This window comes from Camelus bactrianus, chromosome 2 (genome assembly GCF_048773025.1).
Source record: "Camelus bactrianus isolate YW-2024 breed Bactrian camel chromosome 2, ASM4877302v1, whole genome shotgun sequence".
NCBI lineage: Eukaryota > Metazoa > Chordata > Mammalia > Artiodactyla > Camelidae > Camelus > Camelus bactrianus.
In genome coordinates, this window is record NC_133540.1 from 135,017,613 (window position 1) to 135,036,641 (window position 19,029).

Consider the following 19,029-nt stretch of genomic DNA (forward strand, 5'->3'; position numbering starts at 1 on the left):
AGTTTACCAAAATTAACCTCATCAGAGACAGAAGTACTTCAACATCGTCAAGGAACGCGCCCACAGAAGGCCCCCGGCCCGAGGGCTGCACAGGGCGCCCCCTCACACCACGGGAGCTAGTGGTCCCCAGGGCGGGCGGGCCGCCCCAGAGCACTGCGAGTGAGAAACAGACACAGGCCCTCCCTAACTCTTTACAATGTGTCATAGAGCTAAGAAGAAAAGCCACGTTTACTCTCCAGAGATGCTAGAAAACCTCTGACAAAATTCAGTGTCTATTCCTGGTAACACTCAAGAAAAGTAGGAATTGTTGGATATATTCTTAACACGATAAAATACATAAACCTACCCTAAAGCCAGAATTACCTTAACGTAGAAACACCAGACTTTCCTATCAAGTTCAAGAATGACGCCATTAAACAAGAGGAAAACTGTGAAGAGGCTCAGAAATCGGAAAAGCGGAAGTAAAGCTCCTTCTATTTGCAAGGAGATGGCAGAGTACCTGGAAAACCCTCGAGAATCAACAAGAAGACTCAGACAACGAAATAATTCAGTAAGGAGAAAATACAAGGTTAACACAGAAGCTAACACTCCCACGCGTACAGCCAGCCATCAGAGCGGCACTATCCAGCGGAATTACAACGTGAGCCAATGTATAATTTAAGACTTTCTAGTGGCCACATTCATAAAATTAAAAAGAAACAGGTTAAATTAATTTTAGTAATATGTATTTTATTTAATTAAATATGTCCAAAAGACAATCATTTCAACATGTAATCAATACTAAAAATTACACTGAAATCTCTTACATTCTTTTTTTTCATACTAGGTCTACACTCACAATACCCCTCAATCTGGGCTACCCACAGGTCAGTCGCTCAGGGCTGACGGGCGGCTGTGGCTCCTGCACTGGACAGTCCAGGAGTGGAGGGCGTGGGGGCAGAGAACACTTACAGTTAAAAACAAGGAAGATTAAATACTTAGGAATAAGCTTAGTAAGAAATGTGAAAAATCTATGAGAAAAATCTATGTCCTAAAAGACATAAAGTAGACTTCAAATGCACAAATGCCCTTTATTCTTGGGGAGGACTATCACAGAGACATCAACTGTCCCTAAATTAATTTATAAATTCAGTGCAATGCCAATGACAATGTCTACAAGTTTGTTTTTTTTCAGGGAGCTGGGCTCACTGACACCAGAGTCCATCTGGAGTATGAACACACACAGAGCCTCTGAGAGCAGCTAACTCAGTGTGAGAAGGCACCTGAACACACAGAGGAAAACGCAAGTTTAGGGCAGTACGAGGTGGCACTATGAGTCACCAGGGAAAGGGGAAGTTTTCAGTAATTGGTGCTGGGACAACTGGTCAACCATTTCGAAAAGGATAAAACCATTCAGGCGTCACATGATACACAAGCATGAACTCCAGATAAATGTACCAAGGAGTTAAGTGGAAAAAAATGAAACCACGCTTACACAGAAGAAAACTTGGGCACATTCCTCAGAAACCTTAATGTTAGCGTAAAGCTTTCCAACAATTATTTAAAATCCAGAGGCAATAAAAGATCAATGAACTGACTATATAGAAGTAAAAACTAAAATCTGTGCATAGCTAACAAACATCAAAAACAGAGTCAGAAGACAGCTCAGGAACTGGGAGGATGTGCCTGCAGCATGCGATGCAGTTAAAAGGCTAATAGCCCCAATTTATAAAAGACTCTTAAAAATGGAAGGAAAAGGACCAAAAACCCAATTAAAAAATGAGAAAATGACAGAATAGAGAATTCACAAAAAAAGATCCAGAAACAGCCCTTAAAAACATGACCTCACTGTAATGAGAGACAAATGCAAATGGAAACCACAGGACAGGCCCGCCCAGCAGGCGGGCCCCAGGGGCAGAGCCCGACAACGCACCGTGCTGGGGAGGCTGCGGGAAAACCGCGCTCAGACGCGTGGCTTCCGAGGCCGGCGACACCAGCAAAGCCTGCCGCGCTTCCCTGCGGCCCCGCACCCCGCGTGTGCCACGGCACCGAGTGTGTTCACAGAGACCACGACGCCTGAGCGCTTGTGCGGGAGTGGGCGACTGTGCAGCGGAGCCCACGCACACCTGCACCCTGAGGAAGAGCTGCCTGGGTGGACGGGAGGGCCTTCCAGAGTCAGAAGCCGGGAGGCAAAGAGGTCTCTCTGCCACCTCTTGCGTAAAAGAAGAAAAGCAAGTAGGAAGCCCAGTAGGAATGGGACGGGGAAAAACATCAGGGTTAAGGGAGGCAGACAAAAAACAAGAGGGAAAACAAGCAGAACGGGAACCTGGCCGCATGTCCGAGGAGCACCCGCGACAGCACCAAACAGGCGGTAATAACGTGAAGGCCCTCTGGGGGAAAGAGCTAATCCGGGCCCCTTGACCACCTCATCCCCTCAGGCTACAACAACGGACCGCGTACAAGCACACAGCAAGTGCGGGTGCAGGCGGGCAATCCCGAGTCCCCCCGGGATGCACCCCAGGACCGAGCAGGTCAGGAAACAATGGACAGCGGGAGCGGACGACGGGGCCCACGAGGAGCGCGGTGGTGCTGGGTCAGGGCTACGGTTGCCAGCGTTAACTCGGATTTACTACGGAAATTAGACAGAGACACAGATGTGTGCACAGTGCAAGCATGCATGCACACACACCTCCTCCTAGGCTCTGCCAGCTGAGAAGGCCTGGAAGCAACGACACACCAGTAGCACCCAGGCCTAGTCTCACCGCCGCTGTCCAGCTCGTGAGCCTGGGACACGCAGCCACCCAGAAGGACAGGAGTGCTCAAAGGATGACTGGGCGGAGCAGCCATCCTAAGGGGGCTCCCACTGATGGACTCTGGGACAGTCAGAGCATCAAATCCACAGCGTTCATAAAGGACCACAGTCTATGGCACAAAGTAAGAATGTGTGAATCCACCCTTATGTAAATAACAGAATGAATAAAAAAAGACCACGAGGAGAAGGCAATCTTTTCGTACAGAAGCCAGATAAGAAACGTAGAAAAAATGTTGGAAAAATCACCATTTGGCCAACAACACAGCAGTACCCACTCGAGGTAAGAACCGTCTATGGATGCTTGCCCTGCGGGCACACGACCAAACACGAGACACCTCTCCCCACAAGACACTTGGGCGTCACAGGCCAAGCGCTACACTGGCAGTGGAGAGACTGGGCGGACACCCCCGTGGCCCAGGATCAGCCACCCCTGACACAGCTGTACCCCTGACACCGCTAACGCGGGCCCACCCATCGCTGCCACGGCGCCGCCAGACAGGGGTATCGTGTCCATGTTAACCTCCTGATTCTGACACCTGTACTGTGGTTTTCTAAGAGTGTCCTTATTTTGAGGAATCACACACTGAAGTATTTAAGGGTCAAGGGGCACCACGTCTGAAACTACTCCATCTGGTTCAGAAAGGTGACGGGAGGGGAGAGGACAGAGCGAGTGTGGGGCCGTGCCACTCGGGGCTGGGAGTGCACAGGACTCCTCGGTACTCTTTCTTGCAGCTTCTGGGACGTTTAAAATTACTCCAAAATAACAAAACACAATTGACAGCGGCGATCTGTCCCCACCGCTGGCGCACAGGCCACCAACAGCGCAAAGCGCACGCCCCCCAGGGCCGCACCCAACCTCCAGGAGGGACGGACGGGCGCCGCTCTGCATTTACCGATTGAGCTGCTGGCTCTGTCTCCCTTCTTCTTCTTGTTCTTCTTGCTCTTGCCCTTGGGCTGCGGGGAGTCTGCGGGCACCGGCTTGCCGCCCGGCGAGTGCTCGGCGGGGGCAGTGGGCTCAGCGGGGCTGGGGCTGGACTTCCCCTCCCTGACGTGGTTCAGCTGCTTCCTGTTGTTGTTGTTGCTGTTGGCTTTCCTCTCCTCCCTCTTCTGCTCCGCCAGCGGGGCCAGGTCCAGCACTTTAGCCTTGGACTCGGCCTGGGGCCGGGGCCTGGGCGGGGGCTCCAAGGCCCTGGGGTGCTCCAGGGCCTTCCTGGCCGGCTCGCCAGGGGCCTTGCTGGCCTGCTTCAGCTTCTGTCTGCCGGGCCCCTCTCTGTGCTGATGCATCACGTCGAGCAGGAAGGACAGAGGCTCCTGCCGCTTCCCGCTGGCCTCCTTCGGGAGGAGGAGCTTGGAGTCCCTGGCGTCGGCAGGGTCGCTGGTGTCCCCGCCGGCCCCCGGCCCTGGCCTGGGCTCTGTGTGGTCCGCGTGTCTGGAGGGGGAGTGGGATGAGGTCTCTGGGTCTTCGGTCGGCTCCAGGGAGCCGTTGAGGATGCTCTCAGAGGAGGGCACGGGCTCCGCGGCGGCCTGGAGACCTCCAGCAAGCATGTCCAGCTTGGGGTAGTCCTTACTCGGCCTCTCCTTCTTCTTCTTCTTCGCGGCTCTCAGCTTCTGAAGCTCCTGGAGCCGCTGAAACTCCTCCTGGAGCCGCTCCTCCTCCTCCTCCCGCCGCCGCCGCTCCTCCCGCAGGTGCAGGTGCTCCCGGGCGCGGGCCTCTGCCTCAAGGCGCGCCTTCTCCTCCAGCTGCCGGTGCGAAGGGAGAAGGCAACGTGAGACAACAGTAAGTGCTCTGAACACTAAGAAGCACAGAAAAGCAAGGTGAATTCAAAAAATGAACCATGTAAGAATACACACTTGGAAAAGGGCTACCAAGGGGCTAAGCTTAAACGCAACTACGCCAAGTCACTCCACTCCACGGAACCGTCAGACTTGCTGTCCTCACGCCCTCCTGACGGCGGGGGCGGCAGTTCACAGAAAGGCACAGGAAACAAGGTCGGGGCCGCTGCTCCGCTCTCGCCGCAGGGCTCTCCACATGCGAGTGCGGCGGGGGTGCCGCCCTGGACGGACAGCGGTCACACGGCCTCACGGGCGCCACCAGGGCTCCGCAGGCACCCGGGCAGGTGGTGGCTGGTGCTGACGTGCTCACAAGGGTCGGGAGGACACAGAGGAAAGGGGCACCAGAAACTTCGAAACTCCTTTTCCCACCCGCAGACAGAATTCCCAACATATTTTCGCTACTGTGACAGAGCAAGTGGCTTCCTAAAATATTCAGCACAGGAAAGGCAAACACATAATGGTTGTTCCTGCTGTCCAAATCAGCAGGAAATCAATTTTCTCCTCAAGTGCAAGTCGTGTTTTATTGGTGACAACATAGTCCAGGGGCATAAATGGAACGATTCCTTCTGTTTAGAAAACAAATAAAAAACCAGAGACTGGCTCCTCCGTCACTGAGCTCCATAAGGCTCGTGCTCCTAAGAATCTTTGGCAGAAACATTTTGCATGGGAAAATGTAACAGTCCTTCCAAATTTAAATTTTTTTCCACAATATTTCAGTAGGCAGTCTCGAGAGAGAATTTACTTGTCTTTATGTTTAAAGACTTAAATATAAAATTAGGTTAAGATTTTAATGACAGGTTTTTAAAACACCCGATGTGACAACTCAAGTAACAATTATATGAAATCCTGCTCCGTCTGCTAGAGGGAAGCCTCTCGGGAGGCGGCACCTGACAGACAGCTCCTGCCACGTGCCTCCCACAGCACAGTCTGGGCTGAACCCGCCACAAAGGGAACCCAAAGCCCAGGTGTGCTGCCTTCATTCCAACAACCAGCCAGCCATCAAGATGTGCGCAGGTTTGCGGGTCGCTCTGCAAGTGCCGTGCAAGGAGAGAGCACCCGGGGGCGCGTGGAAGCGGGGGGGGGGGGGATGTGGCAAGGCTGTCGGGGCTGCTGTAGCATCATTTGGATCAGACGGCCTGAAGGACAAAGGACAGGAGTCCAGCGGAGGGCAGTCCCGAAATGCGTCCTGAGTCTCCAACCAATCCCAGAGGGAAGTCTCCAGGGCCTCGGGCCCCCTGGGACCCTGATGCTGAAGGTCCCCCCGCCCCGGGCCAGCAGGGCTTGGCAAACCCAGATGTCCTGGGGCAGAAGCAGGCCTCTCCTTCGAAGCCCCCTAATTAGACCTGAGAGCAGGTCCAGACCTCCCTCAGGGCTGTGAGGTACAAACAGGCCTCCTGACGGCTACTGCACTCAGTACAACAAACACAACTAGTTTTCAACCACAAAGAGCTAAGTTGGAAGCAACACATGCAGCCTGACCTCCAGCCCACTGTGGGCATGCCACCTCCTCCTCTGACCTCTGACTTGGCAAGGGCCTCACCTCCACCCAGAGCAACCCATCCTACTGCCAGAACCCCCGTGACCCTCCGAGTCCCCCCCAGGCCTGCCCGCTGAGGCAGCTCTTGCAGCCTGGCGTCTCTAATCTTTCCGTGGCTGAAACAGGAAGCTCTCCGATACTGCTCCACTGCAGGGGCCCGTGGAAGCCCTCCCAGAGAACTCTAGCGGAGCCACCTCTCCCGACACTCTCGACGCCTTCAGGAACGACACGTGCGCTCACTAGCCACAGGCCCAGCTGCGGTCCAGCGCCGGGCCAACCTGGCTCGTGCCGGTAGCTCTTTGCTTTGGGGACTTCCCACGCCCTCTGGCGAGGTGGGAACGGCCCACGAGAGCTGGTCATTGCACTCCCTCACCCTCGACATCAACGCACGTGCAGGTCCTCTTCTGGAACAGCACTGCCTGATCCTCCTCTGCCAACAGGGGCCACCCAGGCCAGGGTCCAGGGGAAGCCAAGGGCCGGGTCCCAGCTGGGCTCAGAGTCAATCCTCCACCCAGTCTCTGGAAACCCACACCGCCCCCGACCTCAACAACCGAGGGCTCCTTCCTCTACCTCCCTGGGGAAGAAAGTCCTTCCAAGACCGAGCGGAGGCCCTGCCGCCTCCCCGGCCAGCAGCACACGGCCCCGGCGGCTTGTTTCAGGTCCAGTAACGAACCGGTGACGCCGTGTCCTGGACAGACAACACAGGTCCTGAAGCAGAGCCTGGCCCAGGCTGGCAGAAGCGGCCGGGGCGCCCGGGGCAGCGCAGCCCGCCTACCTTCCTCTGCTTGTGCCGCGCGCGCTTGGCCGCCCGGCTGCTGCTGGCCGGCTTGGGCTCCGAGCTGTTGATGAACCGCAGCAGGTCCTCCACACGCCGGTGGTCGACCACGCTCTCCCTGTCCGAGAGCTGGTCCGCTTTTTTGGGTTGCTCTTCCTTCCTCTTGGTCAGCCGTAAACGAAGCTTCTCCCTCATTTCTGCGTAATTTCTACTGGTTGGTGCAGCTGGAGGCTAAGACAATTAAACAAAAATGTAACTAAGTTAAGTTTCAAGTTTTAATGATTTTGAATACAACAAATCTCAGAGCATAAAATTAAAAATGAATTTTTCTTATTATTCAAGTAATACCTGTTCATCATGAAAAGTAAATAAATAAGAAACAAACGGCAGGAAAAAGAAAAACCTGCCACCAAGTTGCCCAGAGGCAGTAAGTATTCCGGCAGTAATCTGTCAAGCTTCTATGTTCATGAAAGATCTGAACACAGACCCTCCACGAACATAGATCTTTAATGCAGGGCGTGTACAACTGTGTACACAACGGCTATTTTTAAACTGAGAAAGGAGCAATTACAAGCACTAGTGAACGCATTTCCCACGTCTTTTCACGCCAACAAGCACCTGCAGTGTCTTTCCACCCACTTGCAGGTTTCCTATCAGTGCCGAGAAGAAACAATCAGCCCCGATCCCACTGCCAAAGCTTCTCACCGACTACTACCAGCAAGTGCACGTGTCTATCAGGAAGCACGGACAGAACCAAAGTAGAGAAAGAACCCCGCCACCAGCCCTGGCTCCGCCCGCCGCCCGCCCCAGCACTGGGGCTGACACCTGCTTGCACGGGCGGCATGACCGCCCCGGGGGGAGGCGCAGGCAGCGGCGCGTCCCCACACACTCTGGTCAAGCTCGCTAGACCACGGGCCCAGCCCTATCCGCACGGCTGTCCACCGCAGAGCTCAACTACTTCTGCGCCCAGAGAGCTAGTAGGCCCCTCCCTCAACGATTTAAAAAAATCACAAACACATGCAAAAATGCAGTGATGAGACCCTTATAACGGAACCTTTGGGCAAACATTTTTCATTATTTCTTTAGGGTCAGTACAAGCTAGGAGTGGAGCCGCTGCTTTCGACCGTATCTTGATTTTAACCACAATGCAAACACAGCTTCACACACGATACAACCAGACCCTGAATTCAACCTGTGTATTATTCTTGCCAAGAGGCTTGCATGCCTTACAATTCTAACGTAAACTTAGATAACTGTAAACCCTGCAGTTTACAAGCAGCCACCGCGTGCATCTAGGCACGAGCGCGGTGCCCCGGGACCCGCCGAGGCCCCGCGGCGCCGAGGCCGGCACTTACCCCGCCGTGCCCGAAGAACTCACAGTAGCAGCAGTCGCAGTACTTGCCCTCCTTCTGGTTGGTGGAGGTCGAGGTGCTGGAGCTGTGCTCGGAGCAGCTGTCCTCGTCCGCGCTCTCGTCCCCGTCGTCCTGCTGCGGGTCGTAGACACCGTTCTCGCAGCGGTGCCCCTCGCAGTCGGGGTCACTGCAAAAGAGCACACCGCGCAGGCACCATCAGCAAGCAGCCCCCCACCCGGGGTGACACGTCCTCCCGACCGGCCCCCCGGCGACCGCGAGCAGACCTGGGGGCTGTCAGCACGCGGTCCCTCCACTGTCCCTCCCACTGCCGCTCCATCCTGGGGGCTCCTAAGAGGGAGTCCCAAAGTAACAAAAACTGCCTTTAAAAAAAAACCCTGCTGAGTGCTCACTGTGTTGCTTTTTGATCAAGGTAAAACAAATACGACTCCAAACACCCAGGCCCGCCCCCGACTGACGCGGCTGGCGGTCCGGTGGTGGTCAGAGTGCGGTCCGCGGTGGCCTGGCTCCGCAGAGCTGGGGCAGAGACTGGAGCCCCCGCCCCGCTGCACGGACCCAGGCGCGGCGCCCACACCCACAGTGCTCCCAGCCTTCCCCAGCAGGGCCCGGCTCACCTGCAGACGCTGGGAGGTGCGCTCATGGAGCTGTCTGTGGTGGGGGGCGGGGGTGCCACAGGAGCAGGACAGAAGCTCTTGCGCGAATCCACAAACCCGGGAGAGGTGGTGGCAGTTTTGGGGAAGGATGGGGCTGCAAGATTTGCAAGGTGAGGCGTGGAGGCTGGCGGGAGGGCGGCGGGGGTGAGAGCGGGCAGCGGTGCCAAACCGGTGGGGCTGTTCCTGGGGGCGGCTGGCACCCCGTGCCTGTGGTCCTCCTTGTTGACGCCGTGGAAGACCTCACCTGCGTCAGACACACGGGAGTCACCGCAACAGCCCAGGCAGGAGACTTTCGCGCTCCCGACTTAAAACTCTTTTACCAGCTCGTGGTCTGAAAATGTTCAAATCTCAGAAAACCTGAAGGTATCGTACCAAGAACACGCACGCACCCTTCACCTGGATTCATCCCGATTTCATATTCATTACATTTACTTTATTTCTCTCTCACACTCACACTTGTTTTTGGCTCAACATTTGGAAGCTAGCTACACTCACTCACTCCTAAACGCTCCAGCCTGGACTCCTAGGATGCGCACACTTTGCTGTTTTCGCCACACGGGACATTAACGTTGATGTGGTGTCTCGGCTGGTGCACTCCTCCTGTCTCCCCACGTGTCCTGTGCAGCTTTCCCCCCAACCCACCTCTTCTAAACTTTCTTTTTTCCTTCCACAACCCTGACATTTTGTCACCCGAGGCCAGCTGTCCACAACTTTGGATTTATAGTCTCGGGTTAGATTTGTCTGGGATGTTTCAGGCACGAACTTTGCAGAGCTGCAGTTCTGCGGGCTCTTCCCACCTGACTGCACAGGAGGCACCGAACATGCCTGCTCCTGTCGGTGAGGCTACATGTGGCCAGCTGTGCAGGGGCGGCTGGCCAGACGCCTGCAGTGACGGGCACCTTATCTTCCGTGGTCATCTGCCGGCCGCCCAGGGGTGCCGCACTCCCTGAACTGGCACCCAGTGTCCCCACCCCCACTGACGACACTGCCTGGCCGTGGTCCCTGCAAACGTGTGGCAGCGGCCAGCGTCTCTGGAGAAGAGCTCTCCCGCCCCACCTCGAGCGCCTCGGGGACCCTGACTGGGCTGTGTGCCACAACCCACTCTGTCACCTCTGATGCTCACACTGGCCTAACCTTGGCTGGCGAGGCCTCTTGGATCCCGTTCCCAGATCCCCTGCCATCTGTCACTGGTCTCTGACTGCTCCCTGAGCTCTGACCAGTGGGACAGTGACGTCACCCCCACACAAGGGTCCGAGTGGCAGCAGGGCCACATCCAGGCCAGGCAGCAGCCCCATCAGCCCCTCTCCACGTGCCCACAGAGCAATGGCCTCTTCCCATCACAGAACAGCAAGTGCAGAGAGCAAAGGCAGGACAGTGTGACAAGGCCCCGGAGAGAGTGATGTGACACAGGAAAACCCTAACAGAGCCCCGAGGACACGCTCGTGGTGTGTGAGCACTCCCGGCTGTTCAGCTGCACTGACGTCTCTGGCCAGGAAGCAGCAGCAGATACCCAGAGCCAGCCGATCCTGGGGGTCCCGCGAGCTGGGGCCTTACCTAGGGAAGGTGGTCTCTTGGATGACACCTTGAACTGGCTGTTGCTGGACTGCACCGTGGTGGCCGTGCAGGACACGGAGGAGGTGGCTGACGAGGTGGCCATCACAACTTTGTTCGCTTCCATAAAAGCATCTTGGAAATTGTACAAACACTTCTTTTTTGCAGCATTTTTTTTCTCCTTACTCTCCGAAACTGCAGGTGTTTCACCACTAGATGGAGGTGGAAGGGCTTCAGGTCTTGTTTCTGAGAGTGCTGGCCCTAACATATCACTCCCTTCAGAGAAGAATGGGAAAATTAAGCTTCTCAAAGACATAGCTAGCATTCAGCTAAAACCTAAAGGACACCCGCTGCCTGGACTATGAACCCTGGGGCTGGGACCATGTGAGTTGGCTGGTTCTCATCCAGGAAAAAATGTACTGAGCCCCTACTGTGTGCTAATTCCTGTGCTGGGTGCTCTCCAAAAGTCATTTGATTTAATGTCTTAACACTACTTTCTGAGCTTAGTACTATTATTCGTATGCTAAAGATGAAGAAACTGAGGCTCAGAGAGGCTAAGCAACTTGCCCAAGGTCACACAGCTAGAAACTCTTTCCAAGCACAGACCAGATGTCAAGTCTAGCTTGCTGTTCTGAGCACATGCAGGGGTGGGTGTGGGGCCCTCAGGGGCTCTAATCACATGAAACAGAGAAGAGGCACAGGTACCAGCCCCTTTTCAGGTGTGCCCTACCCTGCTACTGAAGAGACAGCCACATCTCAGCAGCGGAGGCAGCTGGGAGGAAGGTGCTTGTTAGAGGGGACAGATCCCATTGTGGGGTGGGGGGGGGTCAGTCAATACAGAAAGAGAGAAAAGGAGCATTAAGTCACAGTGTTCAGGCCGCGCCACCCCAGTGCCCCAGGCTGAGGTCCAGTTGCTACCGCTGCTCGAGGACCAAAGGCCGAACGCCAACCCTGGAGACAAGACGCCCAGCAGCCCTGGGACGGGAGGGACCCAGCGTCCACAGGCCTGGCTGGCCAGCGGCTGCACTCGCTCTGCTGGTCGGTGCAGTGGGGCCTGACTGGCGGCAGATGAGAGGGGGCGGGCCCGGGGTCCCCCACCAGAGGCGGGGCGAGGGGAAGCAGCAGCCTAGGCTCGGCCACTCCAGGGCCCCTCCCAGAAAGGACAGGGACGGGGACGCAATCCACACAGCTCAGGCCAGTTTAAACTTTAAGAAAGTGTTAACAAGTTCCTTACCAGAAACTGTATCTGGCAAGAACGCGCCAGGGTTCCAGTTCTTATCATTCATCACTTCTGATCCCCAAAGACTTATAAATTTAGAACTATTCCACTCTGGAGCACTCCCAAAACAGCTCGGGTAAATATGGTCTTGAAGAGATGCACTGAATACCTGATGCTTATTTGTGTGATTCTGAACAGGTGCTGGCGGTAAAGCCTACAAAAAAAAAGTTCTAATCACATATCAAAATTTATATTCTGTTTACCTGAGCAGTTAAACTAGAAACAGACAAGTCATTGCTGAAACCTTGTGGGGTAGGCTTGCCGCAAACCAGCGTCGCGGCTGAACACACCTCGAGGAGCGCTCCCTGGGTCACCTGCGAGGCTGCACGCGGCGCGGCAGACGTGAACCAGACGTAGGTCTTAAACGCAATTGGTGCTCGTGGAATCGATCCAACAGACTTCAGACAACTCGGTCACTTCTAACACTCCTCCCTGGTCACACTGCACACGAGGCCCGTTTGCATGAGACCTGTTCCTACGGCTGGTTCTCACCTGACATTTTCAAGATCGCTGCTAAAAAGACAACTTCGGGATCACTGATAAAAATGGCAAACTCTTACACTGTTCTCTCACACTTGGGCAAAGTGCAGTACAGGCCTGAAGAAGGATGGATTTTACGCTGAGCTCTGAACCACTCCCCTCCCGCCCCGGGGCAGACCCTTGTCTGAAGTTGCGGTCCACATATTCGTGAAGTGACTAGCTGTCGGCTGCTCCCTGCACACACCCGGGCACCTTCGGCCCGCCCTCCCTCAGCCCCACCTCACAGCCCCCTGCCTCCGCCCCGATTCCTGACGCCATCTCCCCCTGTAGCACCGGGGTGGCTTTCTGGGTGTAAGTGAGGGTGTGTCACTCCCCTGCTTAGGCTGTGCCAGTGGCTCCCGCTGCTCTGACATAAAATCCAAAGTCCTGCACGTGGCCCGGCCTGTCCATGACCCTCCTGCCCGCCACGCCCCAGGATACACGGGTCCTCCCTTGGTCCTCAGACTTCGGGCTACTTCTTGACCCACGACATGCCCACGCTGTGTCCACACTCCAGAACATCCTAACCTCAGCCCCTGACCTTGCTGACCTGGGTTATCCTCCCGGCCACAGCCTAGATAGCACTTCCTTGGAAAAACCATCACTGCCTTTGCTCTCACCACCCAACACCCGAGACCCAGGTGGGCCCTCCCATCAAACACACTAAAATCCGTAATTGTCCCTCTCAGCCCTCACCACAGTTGTAACTGAAGACCCACTTGTAACCTATGGGTTTCACTCTGCCTTCCTCACGTTACGCAAGCTTCACGAGGGCGGGGCTGCCTGGATCCCGGCCCTGCTGCCCCAGCACCTGCTGATGCTGGCCCACAGCTTTCCCACTCAGGTCTGCACACCGGGAGGATGGGCCCACTCAGGGGAGCAAAGGTCTGCCTGGGAACATCCTCAGGGACACAGAAATGTGCAGTGAGGCTGTGTGCTCAAGTGGGAGGGTCTGGGGAGGATTCCCAAGAGCAGCTGATGGTCTGGCAGAACACTGAGGGCCCAACTGGGGCAAAGGGGGAAGGGACAGGACAGAGCACAGGTGGCCAACCCGACAGGCTGCAGGGCCACGTCTCCATGTGACTCCTGTCCTGAAGGGGCTAGGGAGCCACAGAGGGTTCTAAGCAGCAGGAAGAGATGATCTCCTCAGTTTACTAGAAGGACCCAGTGGCGACAATCTGCCGAGTGAGCCAGAAGGGGCAAGGATGACACTGAAAGCGGTTAGTACAGGGTGAGGAGTCAGGAAGCAATGGCGGGAAGACGGACAGGAGAGAAAGGGCTCTGAACTGTCCGGGCAACGTCTGAGTCTGTGGCCACCCTCGAGTCAGAACTGCCATCTTTGGCTCCATCCCTGGGACGCATGGACCGTGACGGAGCTGGATGTGAACTCTCGTCCCATTCGCAGCCTTGGGCCGCACAGGCTGAGGGTTCAGACGCCAGCTCTCCCTTTTACTAGCTGTGTGACCTCAGGCAAATTGCTCAATCTTCTTGTGCTTTAGTTTTCTCATCTCTAATTTGGAAATACCTACCTCCAGGGGACGTGGTAAGAATTAAACCAGTGTCAGGTGTGCAGTGCTTCATCTGGCCCACGGGAAGCCCTTCGGGAGTGCTAAGGTGGGTCTCGCTGGGCAAAGAGCAGCCCCCACCCCGTCCCAGCCCCGCTGCCCACAGTGCAGGGAGGGGTGGGCCGCCACGCCACCCGGGCAGCTGGACAGCTCCGCACGTCTACTGACCCGACCGGGCTCAGAGCAACGAAGGTGGAGGGTGAGGCTGGGGCGGACATTCAGGATGTGAAGGTGGGAAGACACGGGTCTGGACTGGATCCAAGGTCAAAGCAGGAACCTGATCTGGGAGTTGCTGGCGGGGAAGCCCCACCCGGGGCAGGAGTGAGGAAGGGATAAAACTGCACTCCCACGGATGCCAGTTTCCACAAAGTGTGACCAACTACGAGCTGCTTTGCTGAGAAGGGACTGAGGAAAAGTAACAGTCAAATGGAAGGTTTCTCAGTCTTGAGGACTTCCTGCTAAAGGGCAAACGCCTGATGGGGGGGGGCAGCCAGCCGCTGGGGGGCAGTGTCACCTCGCTCGCCCAGCTGTCAGCCCGCGACAGCAGCAGCTGATTCAGGGCTCAGAAGCTACTCAAGGAGTTCCTGACCACCCCCTCCCCCCCGCTGCCCCGTCTCCCCAGGGCATGTCCTTTGAAGCCCGACTCCAGCCTCACCACTCTGCAGAATCACCCACCGGCCGGACAGCCCCCCGGTGTTACTGCTCTACTTCGCACCTACAATTTCTGAAAAGGTACATCACGGTGGTTTGATTTTTCAAGTTTATGATTTCATCTTCTCTTTAGACTGTGGGATCTCTGCAAACAGGGCCCGCGAAGAGCTGGTTTTCATTGTCCTGGTGGGCAGCACAGGGCCCGGTACACACTGGATGTTCAACAAGTGCCGAACAGAGGCTCGCTCAGAGGAAGAAGGGGCCACAACCATGACCCGGACCCACTGGAGACGTGCATGCGATTCACTCCTCAGAAGCCCGTCCACTGGAAATGGGTCCATTTGTAGGGACCATGGGGACAGAGGGTCTGGAACAAACGAGCCCTGTTTGCAGGAGTGCTCCTGCACAAGCCACCGCGGGTTTCCGTCAGAAAAAAAGCAGCCCCGTCACTAGAGCACCCCAGGGCCGTGCCTCCAGAGTCCCTGGTGACGTGTCAACAAGTCTCTCAACACGTGGACAGTGCATTAAACTACACCGCTGATTTCAGCCTTTACACAAATCCACAGTGCCAATTACCTAAGTGTCGGCTGCTCTCCACCTTGATAGCAAAGTGATTCACAAGAAAGCGGACTCTGCTTTAAATGGAAGCTCTGACACACACTGACTGCCTTCACCATGCGCTCCTCTTGAGTCCAAGCAGGAGCCCTAAGGCCCAGCCTGTCTCGCTCCCCAACACGTCACCCCAGATGCCACGGACACGGAGGCAAGAGGCTGCCCCGCCGAGTCCTCAGACAGGAGGGGCCCAGTCGCCCCACGGGGAGGCCCTCGGCCCTGCGTTTCTCTCACCAAGGCTCGTCAGCATGCTGCCACGGCTGGTGAAGGGCTCGGGCAGCACTTCTGTGCTGCTATTACTTGGGTCAGAAGAGCTGAATACTGCCTCTGAGGTACAACACAGATCAAAGTCACAGCATGACCCAAGGGCAATCTATTTACGTCTCAACTTTCACACAGCTCTCTTCTCCCCCAAGTGCCCCCTGAACTTACAGCTGTGCCATGTTTCACTCTATGAGACACACTTGCAGTGGTTGCTCATAATAACCCAGCGTCGGAGGTGACAGGTGCACACGCCCAGAGCCATGTGGGAACCATGTCACCAGGCTCCACTCGATGCACTGAGCTCCCTGACTATTCCCCAACATTCCTCATGCTCCTCTGGAGACTTCAGGACACGTCTCCGCCTTCATTTATAGGCCCTTGTCAGTGTGGCAGTGGCTTCATCACACGTCTTCCAGGTGGAAAAGACACAGGATATAAAGTTGGAAGCCTCGAGCACTGCTCCTGGGCCGTGGCAGCTGAGGCTGCGCTGTGAAGGAGCAAAACGGGCAGCCCTCCCTGCTCTTCCCTTGAGGGTCAGAGTTCTCCCTCCACTTGGGTTTTGTCCAGTAAGGGGTGGGGGGCACTTCACTCTATGTCCCAGATGAAGGCACCAAATACCTTTGTAACAAAGTGCTGAGCTACAGAGAGCAAGCAAGGGAAACCTCTCCTGAAGAAGCGGTAAGAAGACAGCACGAAGAACAGGGTCAAGCAGACAAGAGCATGAAGGCGAATGTGTGCATGTCCGTGTGTGACTGGAGCGTTACACCGCGCACCAGAAACTGACACAACGTTGTAAACTGACTGCCCTTCAATAAAAACAGATACACAAAAAAGCAATACTGCTCTTTTAGAAATACTTGTCTAAAAGGGATTTTCAATTTTTCATTAAAATATGTACATAATCAGAAACTGACAACTGAACAAAATATTTACTTCACTCTATGAATTAAGGCAAAAGAACTATAAATTATTAATAATTTACCTCCTGCCTCTTCAATGAAGAATCTTGCCTCATTTTGTAAAAAAAACAAAACAAAAAAACAAAAACCAAAAAAAAAACCCAGGAACAAGCAGAGGCGGGGAGGGGCGGCTGCCCTGAAGGCTTGCGCACTATCGGACAGCGACGGAGTCAAGTCTGCGGTCCCACGAGAGACCGGCGATCTGGAGACTGTCGAGAGGAGCTGGAGGCCCAGGGTCAGAGCCCTGCTGGCACCTTTGCAGCAACAGAGGGAAGCCCTCTCTTGAGGAAGCAGCCCTACTCAGGGCCCCAGGGTTCTCGCAGAGCGAACTGACGGAACATGACCTCATAATAAAAACATTTAGATCCTCCAGGTTTCATTCAAACACAGAACAACTATGTGAAAAATGCTTAAAGAAAGGAAAGATGAAAGAAAAAGTGATCAAGGAACAAGAGAATATAAAAAGTTGCTAACATATATGAAAAATAAAGCTTAGAAATACGAATTACAGGTGGGATTAAAAATTCAAACTTAAGTGGCAGATCAGACACAGTTAAGAGAATCACTTAAATAGAAGACTGATCCAAAGAAGTTCTCTGAATAGAATGTAAGACAAGGAGACAAGCTCCAGGTGAGAAGGGCAGAAGCTCAGAGAGACAGCACAACAGGGAAGCGGGGATACGAAAATTAGACGGCTGGGAACTATCAGACAGGGCATTTAAAATCACTAAAATGCTCCGGGTTCTAATGGAAAAAGTATCCAACATGCAGGAACAAATGAGAAACAGAAGCAGAGAGTGTAAGAAAGAATCAAAAAGAAATGTTAGAAATAAAAAACGCCGTAATGGAAACGAAGAGTCAGCAGACTGGACACAGCCAAAGAAGGAACCGGCGCACTGAGTGTCGAGGCATGTCATGAGAAACTTCTCAAACTGAGATGCAAAGAGAAACAAGAATTCAAACAAACAAAAACCAAAAATCACCCCACCAACGACCCAAAAAAAAAAAAAAAAAATCCAAGAACTACGGTGCAATTTCAGGAGATGTTTACCTCGCGTAACAGGTTAGGACAGGAGAGAGGACAGGCAGCAGAAATATTTGAAGTAGTAACAGCCGATAACTTTCCAAAACTAACGACAGACACCAAAGTACAGATTCAGGAGGCCTGGAGAACACCAAACAGAACAGAGCGCCCCAAACCTACCCCAGGCATGCCACACTCCAGCTGCAGAAACCCAAAGACAAAAGAATCCTTGGAAGCAGCAGAGGGCGGGAGGACGGGAGAGCAACCCCTGTGCCTACAGAGCAAGGAACACAGAGCACAGCTCATCCAAAACCATGCAAGCAAGAAAAGAGTGGAATTAACTATGCTTTAAGTGGGGAAAGAAAAAACCCTACCAACCTAGAATTCTGTATCCAGTGAAATCATCCTTCAAAAGTGAAGGAGAAGCCAAGACCTCCTCAGACAGACGAAGACTGAGGGAGTGCGCCTCCAGCAGGCCTGCCCTGCAAGAAACAACGGAGGACTTTCCCCAGGCAGAAGGAAAATGACGTAGGTCAGACGCGTGGATCCACATGAAGACAGGGAGAGCAACGGAGAAGGGACAAGCACAAGTGAAAGGGAGTCTCTTCCTCTTCTCATCACTAACTGATCTGAAACGTAACTGTTTAATGTAGTAACAGCAACGTACCGGGTGATTAACATTCAGATAAATGAGGATCATGACGGCACTGTCACGGGGGTGGGAGGGAGGGACTGGGGACAATCGGTTAAAAAGCACCTACACTGCACATGACGTCGAATGGTGGTATCTGAAGGATTTAGGTCAGTTAAAATGTATATTCTAATACAACTGCTAAAATTAAACAAAAAAAGGTACAACTGATATGCTGAGGAAGGAGAAAAAATGGAGTCAGAAGACGTTCAATTAAAAGCAGAGAAGGCAGAAAAATAAGCCTTTGGTAATGAATAAGAAACAGTTACAAACACTTTAAACGTCAACGGTCTAAACATACCAATGAAAATACAGAGATTATCACAGTATATTAAAAAGCAAGACCCATTCCATCTGTCTACAAGAAACCTACAAAATACAAAGCTCTCTTTAAGTTAAAAGTAAGAGAATGCAGAAGATATACCATGTAACACTAATCAAAAGCTGGAGCAGCCACACCAACTTCAGACAGATCCGACTTCAGAGCAAGGAAATTATCAAGGATAAGAGGGGTGTTGACAATGAAAGGGTCAATTCCCTAAGAACATGCAGCAATTCTCAACACGTAAGCATCTAGCAAAAGAGCATCAAACCACGTGGGGCAAAAGCTAATAGAACTTCAAGGAGAGATGTTGCAGTTGGTGTCGTCCACTTCCCTCTGTCAGGAATAAACAGGCCCGGCAGGCAGAGGTCAGCAGGGACACAACCGAACCCAGAGGCACCACCTATCAACTCATGTAACGGACAGCTACAGGCTACTTCACCCCAGACCAGCAGCCGCGCATTCCTCTTAAGGAACACGGAACATTCACCAAGAGAGACCACATTTGGGGCCATAGAGCACACGTTTACAAATTCAGAACAACAGAAATCATACAGTGTCTGCTCTCAGACCACAATGGAATTAAAGTAGAAATCAGTAACAGAAAGATAGCCAGGGAATTCTCAAACATTT

General features: G+C 53.9%; 1 protein-coding gene across 8 annotated transcripts in view; it reads right to left on the bottom strand.

Annotated features, from left to right (window-relative positions):
- The window catches only part of FAM193A (family with sequence similarity 193 member A), a 138,348-nt gene that overhangs the window by 11,324 nt on the left and 107,995 nt on the right, over positions 1-19,029 (bottom strand). For all 8 annotated transcript variants that reach the window (XR_835607.3, XM_074351670.1, XM_074351666.1 and 5 more), the window contains 6 exons: positions 11,745-11,943; positions 10,514-10,786; positions 8,921-9,203; positions 8,292-8,475; positions 6,937-7,167; positions 3,685-4,531 (listed from right to left, as the gene is read on the bottom strand). Coding sequence is in view for 7 of the 8 variants with exons in the window: in XM_074351670.1 (XP_074207771.1) it covers positions 3,685-4,531; positions 6,937-7,167; positions 8,292-8,475; positions 8,921-9,203; positions 10,514-10,786; positions 11,745-11,943 (2,017 nt within the window). In the remaining variant the exon portion in view is untranslated. The remainder of the gene's footprint in view (positions 1-3,684; positions 4,532-6,936; positions 7,168-8,291; positions 8,476-8,920; positions 9,204-10,513; positions 10,787-11,744; positions 11,944-19,029) is intronic.